The sequence below is a fragment of the Muntiacus reevesi genome, chromosome 3 (assembly GCF_963930625.1).
Source record: "Muntiacus reevesi chromosome 3, mMunRee1.1, whole genome shotgun sequence".
In the NCBI taxonomy this organism is placed as follows: domain Eukaryota; kingdom Metazoa; phylum Chordata; class Mammalia; order Artiodactyla; family Cervidae; genus Muntiacus; species Muntiacus reevesi.
In genome coordinates this window covers 133,603,824-133,624,411 of record NC_089251.1, presented here as the reverse complement: position 1 = coordinate 133,624,411, position 20,588 = coordinate 133,603,824, and the positions used below count along the sequence as shown (strand labels likewise).

At 37.1% G+C, this 20,588-nt stretch overlaps 1 protein-coding gene across 2 annotated transcripts in view; it reads right to left on the bottom strand.

Moving 5' to 3' along the window:
* BARD1 (BRCA1 associated RING domain 1) overlaps positions 1-20,588 on the bottom strand; it is an 81,690-nt gene that overhangs the window by 10,411 nt on the left and 50,691 nt on the right. For both annotated transcript variants that reach the window (XM_065930640.1, XM_065930641.1), the window contains 3 exons: positions 11,720-11,828; positions 5,241-5,373; positions 4,381-4,473 (listed from right to left, as the gene is read on the bottom strand). In XM_065930640.1, coding sequence (XP_065786712.1) covers positions 4,381-4,473; positions 5,241-5,373; positions 11,720-11,828 — 335 coding nt within the window. The remainder of the gene's footprint in view (positions 1-4,380; positions 4,474-5,240; positions 5,374-11,719; positions 11,829-20,588) is intronic.

The following is a 20,588-nucleotide window of genomic DNA, read 5'->3' as shown; positions in this document are numbered from 1 at the left end:
TAAGTTATCATATAAAAGTATAAATTTTTTTCAGAAAATATGTTTAAGCATTTCAGAATTTCCTTAATTCTTTGACACTCTAGTTATTCCCCCCTATTTCTTGTTATAAGAAATAACAATATAAATCAGTTTTTTTTCCTTCTCTATTACTTGTTGGGGGTATATCTCAGAAATAGGACTATTATTATATTAACATGTTATCATTTTTTCTTAAGACAATCTTTGGTAAAAGATTTCTGTAAGCATGAAGTTGCCTAACTAATCTTAGTTGATAGAAACGTTTTGGTATATTTATTTTTTGATAATTAGCAAAAATATGAATAAAATTTTTCCTTTAAAAAATTCCACGGCACTCTCAATATCCATTTAAAGAAAACTTTAATTGAAAAACATGTTCATTAATCTGATTATGAAGTTGTTTATAAAATGATGATGCAGTGACTGCCTTTTAGGTTCCATCTTCCACATCTAAAACAAAAACAAAGCAACATGGTATCTGGCCCTTCCTCTCCTCACAGATCAAAGTCCAGAGTGAAATGTTTGGCACATTCCCACACCAATTTCCTTAGGTGCTAAGGTCTTTCAAAACTTCCACATTTTATTTCAACTCAGAAGATGGTGGGGAAGAGGAAGAGATTATGAAAGAAAAGATGACAGCCATCTGCTCTCCCCTTCACAATAAGATGAGAAATGAAGAGGCAGAATTCAATTTTTTCCAAAAAAAAAAAAAAAAGGTTAGGCTAGAGGAGATTTGAAAGCAGTGTACTGAAAGAACAGTTCAGTAAAATATATATTCTCTTTCTGAAGGCTAGTTTACATCTTTAGGATGCAGTCCCATCTTCTTCATTCTCTAAGAGATGAATACAATTTATACATCTCTTTTTCATTCTAGCCACCTCTTTAATTACCAAAATCACCCTGTACAGGGATGGTTATTAGTTTCCTGTGAGGAATCGGCACCAAAACTAGGACTAAAGTAGAATCTCAGGCACAAATTCAATCTTGAAGAAGGAACTTTCCTATCTATACCTCCTCTTTCTGTAAAATAAATACCATCCGATAAAATATCTGTAAAATAAGCATGATGAGACAGAATGCCTGGTACAATAGCATAATTATGGCCTCTTCTTAGAATGTTCATGCAAAGTTCATTAACTATGACACTATAAGATGCTCCATAAATATAAAGTAGAAAAATAAGAGATATTAACCAGTTAAGAGAAAAATACATTTAAACAGAAAACTTCCAGTTAAATTTGAATCCAAGGAATCCAGACTGCTTTATATAATTATTTTTGCTAATTTATTTAAATTTGTTTAATTTTTTAAGTAAGTCAATTCCCTATAGAGAAAGTTTATATGAAACTTCCTCTTCAGTCTACTTGGTTTATGGAAAATACTGAAAACATTAATACTAAATATTCTACAGAGTTCAGCCAATAAAGATTTTGTCTTTCAGGCAAGTTAGTGATATCTCAAACACAAAATCTAGTTTTAATAACTCATAGATCTTTGTGATTAGTTTTGAAAGCTTTGGCCCACCATATCGTTCCTTATATAGATGATTTTCAACTAATTTTGAATAGCTCTGAACATGTTTTTAAAAATCACACTAAGTTGCCTGACATTTAAGAACAACACAAAACCATAGAAAAATATATTGGATAGAAAGTGTTCTTGCAACTAAACCCAGCAACTATTTAAATTCATTGTCTCAAACCCTGAACCTATTCCTCTTTGGACTTTGAATTAGAAAATATGGGGATATGAAGTTCAGTAAGAGATTCCATCCACCTTTTATCCTAAAAGAACCATTGATATTAGAGTATGTTATTCACTACTGTGACAATCACCAAATAGCACACTATTAAGTCAGCTTGAGTCCATCAGTGATTCTATAAAAATGACATGGCCAAGCCATTAAAGTGACAAAACTTCCATTTCTTAAAGAAGGCAGATTTTATGGAAATGAATCATGTAGTCTGTATATGTAACAAGATGCAAGTTCAGCAAATTCACAAGAACTAGACTTACAGGGTAAGTGGTAAGTGCCTTAATATTTAAAATTTCACATAGCTTCTTTATTACTGAGACTCTTGTTACTATGAAAATCCATTCCTTTCTATAACAACTGGCAAGGTTTCTGGCAAAAGTTCAGTAAAAAAACATCTATAATCATGGAAACATTTTAGGTCAATTTTTAAAATACTGAGGCCCAATAAGACTTGACACAGATCTAAAAGGGAAACAAAGGTCCAAAAATAAGAGACTAAAGAAAAAACTTTTTTTCTACATAAATGGCCAATCAGTCCAACTTCTTCTCATACTTTTTAGCTTGGCTGACTGGCAGAGCAGAGTAACACATACAGACTAGAACAGATAGAGTGGCACTACTAGTTATATATGTCACAGACCAAATCAGTGGAGACAACCATCACAAGAAAAGTGGTAGCTGTATTTTATTGAGATGAATATCAACTGCTAAAAGAAAACTTTTTACCAACCAAGTTAATTTCAAACAACAGATTAAATTAATAATAAAGGCTTTGATTGAATCAAGCAACTCTACCATAAAACCTTGAAAGTACAAATCTATAAAACAAAAGATTTTTCAAAACGAACCCTTACCCACCATTTGCTTCTTGCAAAGAAAGTTTCATTAGACTTTTGGACTCTGTGGGAGAAGGTGAGGGTGGGATGTTTCGAAAGAACAGCATGTATATTATCTATAGTGAAACAGATCACCAGCCCAGGTTGGATGCATGAAACAGGTGCTCAGGCCTGGTGCACTGGGAAGACCCAGAGGGATCTGGTGGAGAGGGAGGTGGGAGGGGGGATCGGGATGGGGAATACATGTAAATCCATGGCTGATTCATGTCAATGTATGACAAAACCCACTGAAATGTTGTGAAGTAATTAGCCTCCAACTAAAAAAAAAAAAAAAAAAAAAGACACTCACTATTCTTTAATTTTTTAGTTTGAAATAATTATAGATTCACAGGTGATTGCAAAGAAATGTACAGGGAAGTCTCATCACTCTTTCTTTAGCGCCCAGTGTTAATATCTTACACAACAATAGCGCAATGATCAGCACCAAGGATTTGACACTGATACAGTCCAAAGAACTTACTCAGATTTCATCAGTTATACATTCACCACTTGCGTGTGTGTGCACACTCAGACCTGACATTGAATCATATATGTAGACTGTGTAACACAACTACCTCTAAGATCAAGATATTCAACTGTCTCATAACAGGACTTCCCAGGTCCCTCTTCAACAGACACTATTTTTCTTTATAAACAATCAGTTAGCAAAAAGGTCATTTCACTGTCCTACTTTAGCTGTCATATCAAAAGTAGAAGACACTTTAGTGATTGAGGAGTAGAAAATAACCTTGTATGAGCTTTCTTTTTATTTTGTTAAGTTCTAGGTAAAAAATGGCAACCCACTCCAGTACTCTTGCCTGGGAAATCCCATGGACGGAGAAGCCTGGTAGGCTACGGTCCAAGGGGTGGCAAAGAGTCGGACACGACTGAACGACTTCACTCAGGTAAAACAAACAGGTGAGAGCTGGGAAGGTGAGAGGCAGCTGCCAAGGTGAAGGTGGCTGACTGCTAACTAGACAGGAATAACAGGAACACATTTTCATCAGAGGTTTAGAGAATAGCTAGTGTAATTACCCCCAATCAGGTGGTACAAGGCAGTTTCAATTTCCAAAGGCCTCCCTAAAACAAACCATATTAGCTGAGAGAGCTATAGAGAGTTATGCAGGTAAGTTTTTAGATATCACAAGGAAAAGCAATAAACTAATTTCATTTAACAGTCATATATTTAATCAAGCACTTATTAAGTTAAATATATCACATAATGGTAATATGGGCTTCCCAGATGACTCAGTGGTAGAGAATTCATCTGCCAAGCAAGAGACACAGGTTCAATTCCTAGATCAGGAAGATGCCCTAAAGAAGGCAATGGCAACCCACTCCAGTACTCTTGCCTGGAAAATCCCACGGACAGAGGAGCCTGTCTGGCTACAGTCCATGGGGCCACAAAGAGTCCGACATGACTGAGCGACTAAACAACAATAACGGTAACACAAATTGCTTAAGCTTACAGGTCTATTACAGGATCCTTTACTCTGGATTAAAATAGTTGGTATTACAGGAAGATTTTGAAATGAAAACATACTTGTATATATTTACCAAGAACACCTAAATGACAGAATTAATATGATAAGCTTTTTCAAAATGTAGGGACTAAACATAGGTAAAAAACATTAGCATAAGGTCCTTAAATAATTACTGGAAATAGTGCAGTATAAAAGTGAAATTAGTCTAGTTAATTCCCTTTGTAATTCTCCCAAATCCAATACTTACATTCAAATTTTAGGATCCAGCATCCACTGAGAATTCCAAGCATGTATTTCAGGGTGCTTTGAACTGTATCACCAGGAACAATGACATGAGTTACTAGAATATAAAAAAAGCAGTAAGAGAAACAGAAATATAAACCAAAATAATTATTTAACTAGTCCACTTACATCTGAATTTTCCTCAAAGGCAACAATTTTTATACTTCAGTAAAGTATATACCTCAGTAAAGACTTATTTAATTCTATTCGTATTTATTCTCATTCTTATTTAGTTTTATTCAGATCATAAACCATAAATCTTAAAGCCACACAGAGTGCATGTGTGTGCTCAGTTGTGTCTGGGTCTTTGTGACACTATAAACTATAGCCTGCCAGGCTCCTCTGTCCACGGGATTCTCCAGGCAATACTAGAATGGGATGCCATTTCCTCCTCCGGGATATATTCCCAACTCAGGGATCAAACCCACATCTCCTGCATTGGCAGGTGGATTCTTTTACCACTGAGCCACCTGAGAAGCCCAAAGTCACATTGGCCAAAGCAAATTTCTTTTCTATTTCCAATTACAACTAAGGAATTAAAGCATTACATCGTTCGACCATTTATCTGTCATTAGTAAACTCATAAAATTGCTCTTCTGACATATGCCCTAAAATATGGCAAAGCTTTAAACTTTGTATTTCCTAACCAAATGAAGACTGTAAGTAATTTATAACTATAGAAACATCTTAGAATTATTAACAGATTCAAAGTATATAGTCAGATTCCAATGGGTAAAATGTATAAATTATCAAGGTGAGTTCTACAATGGAATTACCCATTTAAAATTCTCTTCTACCAAAACTAAATAAATAAATAATCCTCACCTGTACTGTCAAACTCAGCACATTTTTTAGCCTTAAGAATTGCTGCAAGCTCACTGAGCATTTTCTGTTGTTCGGAAGAAAGTCCACTGCCTATAAGTGCAAGAGGCCCATCCCGACGCTGACCAGTGTTTACCTGCCAATAGAAGAGGAGATGCCATAGTGTCAAAGACATTTAAGGCTAGAAAAAGATTAAACTGATTTTCACTTGATATGAGCCTGGATTTCATTCCTTGGTTTACTTTATCTAGTAATTCCCAATAATTTCCATTGAATCGTCACTCAGAACCTTAATGCTCAATGCATCTGAATAACTGTTTTTCTATTTCTTTACCCCTTGCCCCCAATAAAACACTATTTATGATACCTCTCTACACCTAGGGTGTCTTGTTTCCTCGATTTTAAAGTGGATTTCCCTAGGGTTTTAGAACTTCATTCTGTTTCCAGTAAGCCTCACCATTTTTTAAAAGTAACCCCAAATACCCACTTAAAATGATCAACTCTCTACCCTCCCCACAAACTAACTTACTCCAACAGAGCTAAACCCAACCTGATGTGTTTAATTTAAATTGAGATTATGTTAAAAATGGAAAAACACTAAAGCTTCTAGAACAGCACTGATCTCAAAGACAGAAAACAAAATTTTAACAGTGAAAGCATTATTTCTCAAAACCAACAAAGTAAAAACAGACAAGGGAATACTGAACTTATTATATCAGATTCACCAACAGAAATAAGTCAATGCAGTTTATGAAAAGGAGAGTGTTCTAACTAAGATTAATATTTTCACTTTAATAGAAAGACTTAGAACTTACAGGAGACAGAAAAAGACAAGAATAAAAAAGAAGGCACCAGTGGATACTGTCAAAGGTTACAAGTGAAAGATTCAGAGAAGCAATGGGACTGTGTTTTCAATAGTAGCCAACAGAAATTTAATAAATGAAACTGGAATGAGAGTTAGACAAAAGTTACCTGATGAAGAAAAGCAATGACCCAGCAGATAAGAAAGAAAGGGAAATGAGCACTACTGTATTACAAGATAAAAGGAAAGACACAATAATTTTCAAATACAACACAAAGGGCCCGCCTACATGTATGAGTGTCTAGGTATTCTGGACCTCTGGGCTCTCAGAAGTTCCGCAGAACATGAGTGAAGACTGCAGGTACAATTACCAGTAGAGTTCAGCAACTAGATTGGAGGAAATTTATACTTAAATATTCACTTCACATATCTGAATAATGGCAATTTATCTGGTCTGATGCCCTACAATATTACATGTAAATTGCTGGCTACATCTCTAAACAGACTGATCTCAATAATTCATTCACTCAAAATGCATTAAATAGGATTCTACTATGTATTAAGTCAGTATGTATTCATGACATTTTAAAAAACACTTCTATAAAGTTTTTTTAATGACAATATTCAGCACTTAAAATTTCAGCTTCCTGAACTACTCTTGTTGAAGGTTCAAGTTATAGAGGTTTTACTGGACATGCAGTGCACACACCACACACATACTGACATCACATTTCTATCCATTTATCTTTCCTATTCACTCAATTATAAGACGAGGTAACCATGTTTAACCTAAACACTGTAAACACTCCATAGCATGAAAATAGTTCAGTCTACTTTATCAAACAATTACTATATTTTAATCATATTAAAAAACAGCATTTCAAATACTCTTGTCAGTTTACAAATGAGCATCATAAAGTAGTTCTAAATGGAACACATTACTGTTCAATTTTTATAACTCCATTTCAGCTAAATGAGTTCTCTACACAAAATAAAAAGTGAAAAGTATCAATTGTAAATATAGCATATGATACTACTTCCATCAACCTCAGGAAAGCACCAAAGTGGGTCAAGCATTTTTCTATCTAGTTTCTAACTTTGAATAAAAAATAGAAACTGGCACTAATTTCTCATAATTAAGGAAAGCTAATAAAAATAAATAAACAAAATCAAGCAAAGAGCTGTCAAAGTCACATGTCTAATTTGGGGCAGGAGGTGGGAGTGGGGAGGCATTTGATTTGAGTAAGCAGAGGGCTCAGAATCAGGAGATTCAAAAGCTGTTTGGAAAATAATCCAAAGGTTCAATATTCTGTTTTTAGAGAGATTAGATACTATGTACATTGACATTAAATAAACTTCTCTAAGGAATAATTTGATACGAAACTTATTCTTGGAAAAATCAGTTACTCTGAATTTATCAAAATTAATGAGTTTATCAAAAACAGAGTTTAAAAAACTACAACAAGAGCCAGAGGGAGTGAGGAAGCATTCCATGTGTACATCTGGCTCCCTACGTTTGTCCCTGGTGGAGAAAATTGCTAGCACCAAGGACCTGAAATGGGTACGTGTCTGGGGGATTCAAGAAACAGCGAGGCAGCCTGTGTGGCTGAAAGAGATGTGTGAAAAGGAGTCTGATGGTGTTTGGCCAAGCAGATCCCAGATCTTGTCTTTAGTGAGTATACACAAAGAAACAACTCTTTCAACTTAAGGAATTGTTACCATTCATGATCATTTCCTTAGCCAAGTATCCACCATTAAGAGAGTAAATAACGATATTCACTCACCGGCAGTGTCCATGTGACATGCAGAAAGTACAGGTTTCTTACATTTAACAAAAACACAAGAGTAATTGGACAGCTAAATTAAGAGGAAGATTGCCATGCTCAGATTCCAATAATACCATTAACAGTTAATCTTTATCTTCGACACAACTAAAATAATCCTTTTTCAGCTTTTTACATAAAAGAAATATTGGCAAACAACAACTTAGTTACATTATGTTCTGCCAGCAGAATCCAAGTCCAAATGAATAGAGTAAGGATCAATTTATAGCTAAGTACAGTAGGACCAAATGAATACTGACCTAAAATTTTCTTAATATTCTGAATTCAGTCAACTTTTAATTGATCTATTGGGGGGAAAAATGTGTTGGTGTTTTTTTTTTTTTTCCTATGGTCGGCTGCTGCTGCTAAGTCGCTTCAGTCGTGTCCGACTCTGTGTGACCCCATAGACGGCAGCCCACCAGGCTCCACCATCCCTGGGATTCTCCAGGCAAGAACACTGGAGTGGGTTGCCATTTCCTTCTCCAATGCAGGAAAGTGAAAAATGAAAGTGAAGTCGCTCAGTCGTGTCCGACTCTTAGCGACCCCATGGACTGCAGTCCACCAGGCTCCTCCGTCCATGGGATTTCCCAGGCAAGAGTACTGGAGTGGGGTGCCATTGCCTTCTCTGATGGTTGGCGAACCCTGAGCAAATCACACTACATATCAGTTTTCTCATTTATAAAACAAGAAAATTAAACTGCTGATTTCTAGGTTCTCTTTCAGGTCTACAGATAGGGCACACTTACAAGGCTGATGCCTGGAGGAGATGAAGAGTTTTAGAAGAATAAGGGTAACCAGCCTGCGATAGCATCCACTGTTATTCAGCTGCTCAGTCATGTCTGACTCTTTGCGACCCCATGCACTGGCTGCAGCATGCCAGGCTTCTCTCTCCTGCACGGTCTCCTGGAGTTTGCACAAACTCATGTCTACTGTGTTGATGACACCACCCAACTATCTTATCCTCTGTTGCTCCCTTCTCTTCTTGTTCTCAATCTTTCTCAGCATCAGGGTCTTTTCCAACGAGTTGGCTCTTTGCATCAGGTGGCCAAAGTATTGCAGCTTCAGCTTCAGTACTTTCAATGAATATGCAGGGTTGATTTCCTTTCAGTTTCAGTTCAGTCGCTCAGTCATGTCCGACTCTTGGTGACTCCACAGACTGGAGACTGTAGATTGACTGGTTTGTTCTCCTTGTTGTCTCAAAGACTCTCAAGAGTCTTCTCCAGCACCACACTTCAAAAGCATCAATTCTTTGGTGCTCAGCCTTCTCTATGGTCCAACATTCACATCTGTACATGACTACTGGAAAAACTATAGCTTTGACTAGATGGACTTTTGTCAGTAAAGTGATGTCTCTGCTTTTTAATACACTGTCTAGGTTTGTCATAGCTTTTCTTCCAAGAAGCAAGTGTCTTTTAATTTTATGGTTGCAGTCACCGTCTGCAGTGATTCTGGAGCCCAAGAAACGACCACCTCAAATTATAAACACCTTCCGTTACCTCCTCATCTTAAACAATCAGGTCAATCACTACTCTGCTGCCCGTACTGGACAAGAAGCCTTCTCTGAACAGTTCTAGATCTCATTTTCCCCCACCTGAGCAGTTGTTAAGATACACTGAGTCCACCACCCCTCTCTCTTTAAAACCTCTCATCTTCACTTCACACCCCCACCCCCAACACCACTTGTAGTTCCAATCCTCTCCACTTCACATGGACACACAACAGCCTCCTCCCCAGCCTTCAGCCCAGCCCACCCTCGCTATCCCCCCGAGTCCCATTCCAGTGAGACACACACTGAGGGTGCCTCCCTGACTGGGCAGTAAAGCCTCCACTCCTCCACAGAGAGTCAAGGTCTTTCAGCCCCTGATCCCAACCCAGGTCTTTCCTCCAGTTCCTCTTTAATGCACCTCATGCTCCTCTCACACTACATTCTAGTTTCTCAAATTTCTAAAGCCCTTTATGTCTCCTTGTCTCTGAGCAGCTGTTCCTTAGATCTGGGCTGCTATTTCTGCTTCGTGTACCTGATTGCACTGGGCAGTGAAAATCCATTCCTCACTCCTCCTAGACTCTATTAATAGAGTCCTAATTCTGTTCAGATACCCACTCTTCAAGGATTGACCCTATCTTCAACCACAATGTATGTCCGAAGCAATTATGTGACCAGTTCTGACCAATAAGACATAAGAGGAAGTCCATTGGAAGGCTTCTGGGAAAGGTTTTAGTCCTAACGCTGGACAATGTTGTTGTATCTGGAATTGTGGCAATCATTCTACAATCACCAGGAGGGAGAATAGTGAGGACATAACCACCACACTGAAGATGGTGAAGCAGAAGAACAGAAAGAATTTAGATCTTTGGTGCAAGCTTTGCAACTGCTAAGCCAAATTATAACAAGAGCTGTCGTATATCGAGATTATATAAGAGAATATACTCTTTAAGCATTTGAATGAATGTTTTCTGTTATTTGTAGCCAATATAACACAGTATTAGATATCTTGCTAAAACTTGTACCTTTAAAGGCTTACTTAGACATCATGTTACCTTCTCTTCTGATCCCTCCTAAAATCAGCTTCTTTCTTTAAGACTCTATATTTGTATGGTATCTATTACAAATTCACTGCAGTGTGTAATAATTCTTTTTACACCCATATTCCCCACTAAACTGTAGGTTCCTAAGGAATAGCATTCTTCCCACAAGGCAGCAAATGGCACCCACATCTACTCCATTGCTAAAGTAAAAAGTGGAAGTGTTAGTTGCTCAGTGGTGTTCGACTCTTTGCGATCCTATGGGCTGTAACCCACCAGGCTCCTCTGTCCATGGAAGAATACTGGAGTGTGTTGCCATTTCCTACTCCAGGGGATCTTCCCGACCTAGGGATCAAACCTGGGTCTCCCACATTGCAGGTAGATTCTTTACCATCTGAGCAAACAGTGAAGCCTAAGTCATATTAATTCTACTCTTTCTCCACACTTCACCTATAATCCATCCAAAAGTTTTGTTGGCACTAACTCAAAAATACATACCAATCTCATTACTTCTCACAACTTCCACTGTTGTTCCCTTAGTCCAGGTCATCATGGTCTCTCTCTCTCTTCTTTACCAAGAAACAGTCCAAGTAATCTCCCTGCTGCCACACTCTTGCACCACCCCGTCTTTTGATTAGAAGCTGCCAGAGTGAACTTTGTAAAGCATAAATCAGATTATACCATTCCTTCCTTTAAATTCTTTCAGTGGTTTCCCCATTACTCTGAGACATGCCCTAGTCACCAGCAATAATGACTTTCTCTCTAACCTTCAAACACACCAAGGTCACCCACTGAGGGTCCTACACACTTGCTGTTCCCTCTGCTAGGACACTTGTCCTCCAGATATTCACCTGGGTGCTCCATCGACATCAGGTTTCAGACCAAATATCAGTTCTTTAAAGGCCCTCCTCGATGACCCAGGTAAAATGGTACCTTTCATGAAGCCCACAACCTCCAGTCTATTACATTCTATAAAGTCTTCTTCAAAGAACTCATTTGTAAGTTTCCAAAATTATTTTACTTATATTAGTTTATATATTCACACTCTGTTTCTTTCCTAGCTCTCATTAGAAAGTATACTTCTTGAGAATAAGAGTTCTATCAGTCATATTTATTACTGTATGAATGCTACCTAAAATATGGAGGGGGGAAACAATAAGTATTTGTTGATTTATTCTGATTATGTCTTTGAAATCACAATAGCTACTACACAGAAAGTGCTCAATAACTGGTGAATGAAAGCAGTTCACTGACTGGAAATTTTGCCATTTTGTTCATTTTATAACCGATTTCAATAAAACACATAAATGTCCCAAGGCTACATCCATACTCACTACTGAGCAATGGCTGGTTGATGATGATTCCTTCTTCTCCGGCAGCAGCAACAGCGATTTCATATTTTTACTGTCTGCATAATCCACAGGCCGCAGACCAAATATGTTGCTGGTAAAATAAGTACAGATGGGTTTAAGTAAATAAAATGCGTGGCCTGATTTTTAACTAAATGAAACACTAGTAGAACAATTTTTTCAACTTCCCTAATAAGACACAATTTTTTGAAAATAAATGACTCAAGAATTCACATAAGGCATAAGAATCAAGTACTACAAGCTGCTGAAAAATAGAAAAAGATGTGAAATTTAACACCAGACCATTACAGGGACTATTCTTAACCGAATATATTGTTACTTAAACATGAATTTTTTTCACAACTCAGTATTGGTATTCAAATTCATATTTTAAAATATAGCTTCATTATCATTAATCACTATGGGCTGATTACATGCTTTCAAATGCAAATAAAAATCACTGTAGCTGTTACAGGCTCTATCGTCTATATAAACAAATACAGAAATTAGATAATTTCACAAGATAGGTATTTAGATTCACTAGAAGGAAAACTATGCCACATGACAATTTAATAAAGTAGTAAATAGGGCATTTTAAATTAATTTTTAATATGTATGTGCACTACAATCTATAATAATTATAGCCATCACAGAATAAATTGATGTAGTTCAGAAAGTATGTTGATGCAGACATCCCAGCATGCACTAATTCGAGAGTCACGGAACATCACAATGGAAGAGGCTTCAGACACGTGGCACGGCTGTTATTTCACTGAGAGAAAGCTTCCACTGACTTGACAAAGGTCTCGCTTTGCTTCCATTCTTTCTAACAATATTCCATATTGCCCATGATTAGTCTTTCAATCATTAACTACACTGATAAAATCACAGCACTTTGTCTACTATTCCAATTCTTTACATATTGTTTCAAAATGATTTTAATGTATTATATCATGGCAGAAAAGTTTTCTAAACTGAACACGTCTTTTGAAATCTTCTCTGGTTTTTAGATTACAGGATATCCATACAACGGTCATTATTGTTCATGTAAAAAAATGCAATGTGTTAAACAGGATATAAAGTTATAAACTTGGTACAATACGAGCTTTTAAACTTGTATCAAATGTGTAGGAAAAGATCTGGATGGAAACAAGGAAACATTAAGAGGGAGAGAAAGGAAGAAGGTGTCAAATCTGAGAGCACTGAGATGAGAGATATGAGCACCTACTGGGTTTAGAGCCAAGGTCATTAATGATCTTAGAGAAAGCTGTTTTGATGGCAGAGTGGGAAAAGAAATGAACCACAGCAAATGTTTCTCTAATGACTGCTATTCACAACTATCAGGTTCAGTCACTCTTTCTCCTTGGGAAAGTGCTACGTAAACTCTGGACAACGTGTATTCTCAGATTTCCTTACATACCCAAGTCCTATCACGTGTGTCTTTCTTCTGGAAATAGTTTTTCTCAAATCAAAGTATAATACAGTCATTTGTATTTCAGCTTTCTGATTACAAAAAAATGACACCAGCTACTGCACTGGAAATTGGGTCCTCCCAATTATACATTTAAAGCAGGAGTGGGGGCTTCCCTTGTGGCTCAGCTGGTAAAGAATCTGCCTGCAATGCGGAAGACCTGGGTTCGATCCCTGGGTTGGGAAGATCCCCTGGAGAAGGAAAAGGCTACCCACTCCAGGATTCTGGCCTAGAGAATTTCATGGACCATATAGTCCATGGGGTTGCAAAGAGTTGGACAGGACTGAGCGACTTTCACTTTCACTCTCAAAGCAGATAAGGTCATTTTCTTTCAAAACGGAACTGAGCTCATCCACTATACTTGACATTTCTCAATTTTATTATCTGTTATGCCCATGTACCAAATACACAATCTCCTCACATACATACTTTGTAAGTATGACAATCAGAAAGGAAGGAATCAATATGCTAGATCTTATATCCCCAGATGCAAAAATAAACAAAAAAAAAGTCACACTATATGCATCCAAAAAAAAAAAAAATCAATCAGTGCACACATAAGGACTTTTTATCAAAGACAAATGTAGATTTCTCCAAGGAAATGAAATTTAAGAGCCCAGTCAAGTGTACTTTAATGCACAGTAACTACAGCATAATTATTTCACACAAATACTAACTAAAGAGCACCATGACAACATTTAAAAATGTTAAATGAAAGTACTTTCCAAAGAACCAAATCAGCTTACAAAGGCTTTAAATCAAAAATAAACAGTGGTCTCTGAATAAGGAAGATGCTTTTACAATCTTAAAAAAACTGCTTCATAAAATGACTAGCAAGATTCTAGTCATTTAGAGTCCTTACTACACAAAGCTTACTACCTCATATGGTTTTTAAACATGTGATTTCTCTACCTGGATTATGGATGGCTTCTGCTTATACACAATTTGCTAAACCCTTAGCCTTCCTGCATTGCTAATGGACTGGAGAATGGCACATTAAAAATGCTACTGAGACAATCAGTTAACCCTTAGTCCTGCATCATGGGACATGCAGTCTATTAAATCCTGTCATGATACTGCTTTGCCATGGACCACTGAAATTTGGAATTAGACACAAGTTTTTATGTGACACCTTCAAAAACCATAGAAAGAGAAGACAGAGCATATGTAACATTTCTCCTTTATTATGTGGGCACAAAAAAGGCATAAAACTTTTTCCCCGTAATGATATATTTGAATGAATACTTTGCTTACATATTTATGTCAAAAATCAGTTTTAAATATAATTAGATTTATTCTTTTTTTAAAAAATAGGTGATACATGAAGGAAAAGCCACAAGGGACTATTGATGTGATCAATTATTAACTGAAGACATGATAAATCAATTATTCCCCATCACTATATAAGGAAGAAGTGTTTTATGTTTGCTTTAGATTTACTGCAATACCATGGATGCAGAATAAGTATCAATAACTTGCTATTAGACTGGGTTACCAAGGGAGCTTATAGAACAATTTTTTTTCCTAAATGTTCTTAAATACAGCATGTTTTTTATTTTCTGACATACTTTAATCTAAAACCTTAACCTTAAAACAGATTATTTGGGAGGGATACATAATACTCAGAAAACATTGTCTTTGCCTGTAATCCTTCTGAGGACAAATACTCTTTCATAGATAAGTATAAAACTAAAAAGTATTAATCAAGGCACAAATAAAGAAGTGAAATGTGAGATGGATTTTATGGGAGGTTAAAAAAAGAAACATACAGTAACAAATAAAATGAACTCAAACTCAGGACTAGAAACTAGAATTTGGAAGATGAATGTGAAGGGCTTGTATGGGGAATAAGAAATGTGGTTGCTGAAATGGATGGAATTAACGGAAGAAAGCTTTCTATCAGGGCTGAAGAGCCTACTTACTATATGCTCATGTGTCTGAGCCAAATAGAACATGGAAAATTGAAAACTGTATGCAGGTCAAGAAGCAATAGTTAGAACCAGATGTGAAACATGGGCTGGTTCCAAATTGGGAAAGGAGTATGTCAAGGCTGTACACTGTCACTCTGCTTACTTTATTTATATACAAAGTACATCACGTGAAATGCCAGGGTGGATGAAGCACAAGCTGGAATCAAGGTTGTCAGGAGAAATATCAGTAACCTCAGATATGCAGATGACACCATCCTAATGGCAGAAGTGAAGAAGAACTAAAGAGCCTCGTGATGAAGGTGAAAGAGGAGAGTGAAAAAGCTGGCTTAAAACTCAACTTAAACGAAGATCATGGCATCTGGTCCCATCACTTCACGGCAAACAGATGGGGAAACAATGGAAACAGTGGCAGACATTATTTTCTTGGGTGCCAAAATCACTGCAGACAATGACTGCAGACATGAAATTAAAAGATGCTTGCTCCTTGGAAGAAAAGCTATCACCAACCTAGACAGTGTATTAAAAAGCAAAGATGAAAAATAAAAAAAATAAAAAATAAAAAGCCAAGACGTCACTTGGCTGACAAAGGTCTGTACAGTTAAAGCTGTGGTTTTTCCAGTAGTCATGTCCAGATGGGAGAGATGGACCATAAAGAAGACAGAGCTCCAAAGAATTGATGCTTTTGAACTGTGGTGCTGGAGAAGACTCTTGAGAGTCCCTTGGACTGCAAGTTCAAACCAGGCAATCCTAAAGGAAGTCAACTCTGAATTCACTGCAAGGACTGATGCTGAAGCTCCAACACTTTGGCCACCTGATGCAAAGAGCCAACTTGCTGGAAAAGACCCTGATGCTGGGAAAGACTGAGGGCAAGAGGAAAAGGGGGTGACAGAGGATGATACGGACATAAGTTTAAGCAAATTCCAGGATATGGTGAAGGACAGGGAAGCCTGGAGTGCTACAGTCCATGGGGTTGCAAAGAGTCGGATATGACTGAGCAAATGAATGCCACAAATAACGCATAAATAATAGTCATTAGAGACAAAGACAGTATGTAGCTGTGAAAAAAGAAAAACATAAATGGCTACTTGGCTAAACTATGGGTCAATGCAACACCAATATAATTAAAACTATTTTCAGAATATAGGAAAACATCCACATCTTCACTGCTGAATTTACATGTAGTGCATGACAGTATATTAACAACTTTCATATGCACCATTTTTGACAGTTCAGTTCTCTTAATAACCTATCAAAGAAAGCTCTTTATGATTCAGTGAATAGCAAATGACTACATATAGATAACATATTTATCAATACTACATCATAAAAACTGATAAGTAAAACATTTTATATAGTCACTTGAGAGTCCCTGGGACTGCAAGGAGATCGAATCAGTCCATCCTAAAGGAAATCAGTCCTGGGTGTTCATTGGTAGGACTGATTTTGAAGCTGAAACTCCAATACTTTGGCCACCTGATGCGAAGAGATGACTCACTGCAAAAGACCCTGATGCTGGGAAAGATTGAGGGCAGGAGGAGAAGGGGACAACTGAGGATGAGATGGTTGGATGGCATCACCTACTCAATGGACACAGGTTTGGGTGGACTCCGGGAGTTGGTGATGGACAGGGAGGCCTGGACTGCTGCGGTTCATGGGGTTGCAAAGAGTCGGACAATGACTGAGCGACTGAACTGAACTGAACTGAACTGAACCAGTATCTTTCTGATTCCAATTTTTTTTCTGTTTCTTCACAACACAGTACACTGGCAAATTTTACCAGTTTTTTTCCTCTGATATATTCCCGCTCTGTTTTTTTAGTGCTGATTTTAAATAACTTTAAATATATAAATATATATTTAAATATATTTCACAGTTTTGAAGGTATGACTGAAGATTTTAAATTTCTCTTCAAAAATCTAGTGTAAAATCTTTACTACAGAAAAATGAACAAGAAACGTTGGAGGGTCATTGCTACTGACCTATAACTGACCGAGGTTAATAGATTCGACATAAAAATGCATATATGTATTAATATACATAATGTACATATATCACAACTAGTAATAATCATTTATTTATTTAACACACATAGACTGAGTATATGTGCATGCAGCCTGCCCTCCATTTCCATAGGCTCCATATCCATGGATTCAACTAACAGTGAGTGGATCAAAAACATTAAAAAAATTTTTTTTTTCTTTTTTTCAGGAAGTTCCAGAAACAAAATGAATTTGTCATATACTAGCAAGTATTTACATAGCATTACATTGTATTAAGTATTATAAGTAATCTAGAGATGATTTAAAGTATATTGAAGGAAGTGCATGGTGGCACTAGTGGTAAAGAATCTTACTGCCAATGCAGGAGATGTAGAAGACCTGGGTTCGATCCCTAGATCAGGAAGATCCCTGGGGTAGGAAATGGCAACCCACTCCAGTATTCGTGCCAGGATGATGCCATGGACAGAGAAGCCCCTAGTGGGCTACAGGCTATGGGGTCGCAAAGAGCTGGACACGACTGAGCAACTTGACATGCACAAGCAGACACATGCATAAGTTATATGCAAATACCATGCCACTTTATTTAAGGGACCTGAGCACCAGATTTTGGTATCCATGGGGGAACTGTTTCCTAGTCCTTTGTGGACACCAAGAGGCAATTCTGTACACCTAGGGGAAAAGCTACAAACATCATCTTGTAATAAGTTTGGCAAACAGTCATGCACTCAAGTACTTCTAAGTTCTCTTAGTCACTAAAGAACCAATGAGACAAAAGGGCCTCAGAGAGCTCAGTGGGGCAAAAGCCAACGAAAGAAAACAGGAAGAACTTTAAAGCCTGGTAAAGCTGCTCAGACACGAAAGGACAAACAATAAAAGGGGTACAGAAGTAGAGTAAGAATCTCCCAGGAGAGAGAAAAGCTTATGTGAAGGCCTTGACATGAGCTAGTGTGGAAAATGAGAAACACAGAAAAATAAAAAGAGAAGAGCAAGAAAGAAGAAAAGAAGAGGGAGAAAGACAGAGAAGAGAAAGAATGCAGTGTTCTGGAAATGTAAACTGTGATCTGAAATGAAAAGGAAGGAGCTGAAGAGGTGGACTGTCTTCCAAGGACGCGAGAAAGCCAGAACAGCTCCATGAACAGCTGTCAGCAGGAGGGAGGCATCAATAGAGCAGGGCAGCTGAGAGCTGGGGTTACACAATCAGACAGCCTGAATTTAGATTCCACCTCTGCCACTCAATAGCTGTATGACTTTAGAGGTATTTAATCTCCTATGCCTCTTTTCTCATCTGTAAAATGGGAATACAATCCACTTTGTAGGATTAATATATGTAAGGACCAAGTGAATTAATGTATCAAGAGCACTTAAGACAGTGCCTGGCAGACAGTAAGAGCTCAATAATTGTTTATTATTAATATTATCAGATTGGCATTTTGGGGGAGACAGAAACAAAATGAAGATTTGGGAATACAAGTTATATTTCAAGTATTGGCCTCTTCATTTTCCCCAATTTTATGATAGACTTCAAGCATGCATGGATATGACAATATGGATGTGCACTAAAGAGAAGGACAGAAGCCTGGTTTTTTAGTAACATTAAAATATGTGCAGATTTATGTTGCCCTATATGCTTCCCAGGTGGCTCAGTGATAAAAGAATCCGCCTGCCAATGCAGGAGACACAGAAGACACAGGAGATGCAGGTTCAAACCCTGGGATGGGAAGACCCCCTGGACGAGGAAATGGCAACCCACTCTAGTATCCTTGCCTGGAAAAGCCCGTGGACAGGAGCCTGGCGGGCAATAGTCTATGGAGTCACACAGAGTTGGACACAACCTAGTGACTGAGCACATACGCATAGGATACAACACAAGGATAAAAAAAGATGAAAGGTACGTTGTAAAGATAAAAAGTTACATGACTGAACATTCTTTTCCTCACTAGGATTCTTTTTCATCACTAAGGCTAATAAAAAGAAAGTACCTATTGGAGTATGTTTTAACATTTCAGCTCTACCCCAAAGGCAGAGCTCAGAATACAGTATAGGCCTTCAATGTCCTGCCCCTCAAGAATGGCAGAATCACTAATAAGGACCTACGGTATAACACAGGGAACTCTTCTCAACATTCTGTAATGATCTATATGGGAAAACACTCTAAAAAGGAGTGGTTATATGTATACGTTTTGAGCAAACTCTGAAATTTAGTGAAGGACAGAGGAGCCTGGTGGGCCACACTTCATGGGGTAGCAAAGAGTCAGACACGTCTTAGCGACTGAACAACAACAAATATGTATATGCTTATTTGATTTACTTTGTTGTACATCAGAAGCTAACAATAAGTGTTAGAACATTTTATATCAACTATATTCCAATAAAAACTTAAAAAAAAAAAGAATGACAAATAGACACGCACCTACAGCTGTGCCCAAGATGAACTTGACCACTAGTACAAGGGGAGAAGGAGAGATAGGCAAATTTAAACTTGTACTTGCACATAGAAATCACTCTATCCCAAATAACACATGAAAGAAAGCATTTTTACTAATACTAAACCTATCACATATGACAGGATACCAAGACGATCCACGATGAAATCCTTTATGAACAACTATGAAACTGCAAACACATCGATTTTAATTTTTCAAGTCACTTAATTTGTGGTGAAACAAGAAAAAGCAGAGAAATTCAAAAGGGCAACATGATTCTAAACAGCTATAAAATATAAATTATCTGTTATAGAAGATGAATAATTTAAAAATTAACAAGAGTAGTGGAATAATAAGTCCAATGGCCTATATACTATATTCTAACTAAGAAATCTACATCCTTGCAAAGAAAACTCTGTTAATAGCAGACCAAGTACCAAATCCTGAACTCTGTATTTCTGTTTAAAAAAAAAAAGAAAAGAAGCATATGATATGCTCCAAACACTCAATATAGTTCTGATGTGACTGGAATAATTCTGTTTTAGGTTCACTCTGATACAAATAGAAGGCTGTGGGAAAGGATAGCCAATGAGGTTTTGAATAGTTACCAACACATTTTTGAGCAACAAAGAAACACAAAAGATATGAAATTTATTTTCAGATATGAAGCTAAAAACAGAATGAATTTTCCCTCCTGGGTAACAGACTCTTATTTTAGCCCTCAAGGGGTAAATGTCTCATGCAAAGCACAGTAAATTCCGAACTAAGCAAATGAATACTATACTCAAATGCAACAGGCATTTAAAAAATGCCAACATTTGCAGAGCAAGAGCTCAAAGTGCATTAAAAAGTATTCTAAGCAAATGTGACTTGCAAGAAAAAAGTAAAGAAACAGATTTTTAAAATTAAATCAAAATAAAAGATAAAGTAAGAAGTGTATACTATATGGCCTCAGATTTAACTACAAGATAGGTAACTTTGTTTTATAGTTCACAGGGACAATTTCAGGATAAGTTAAAAGGATAACAA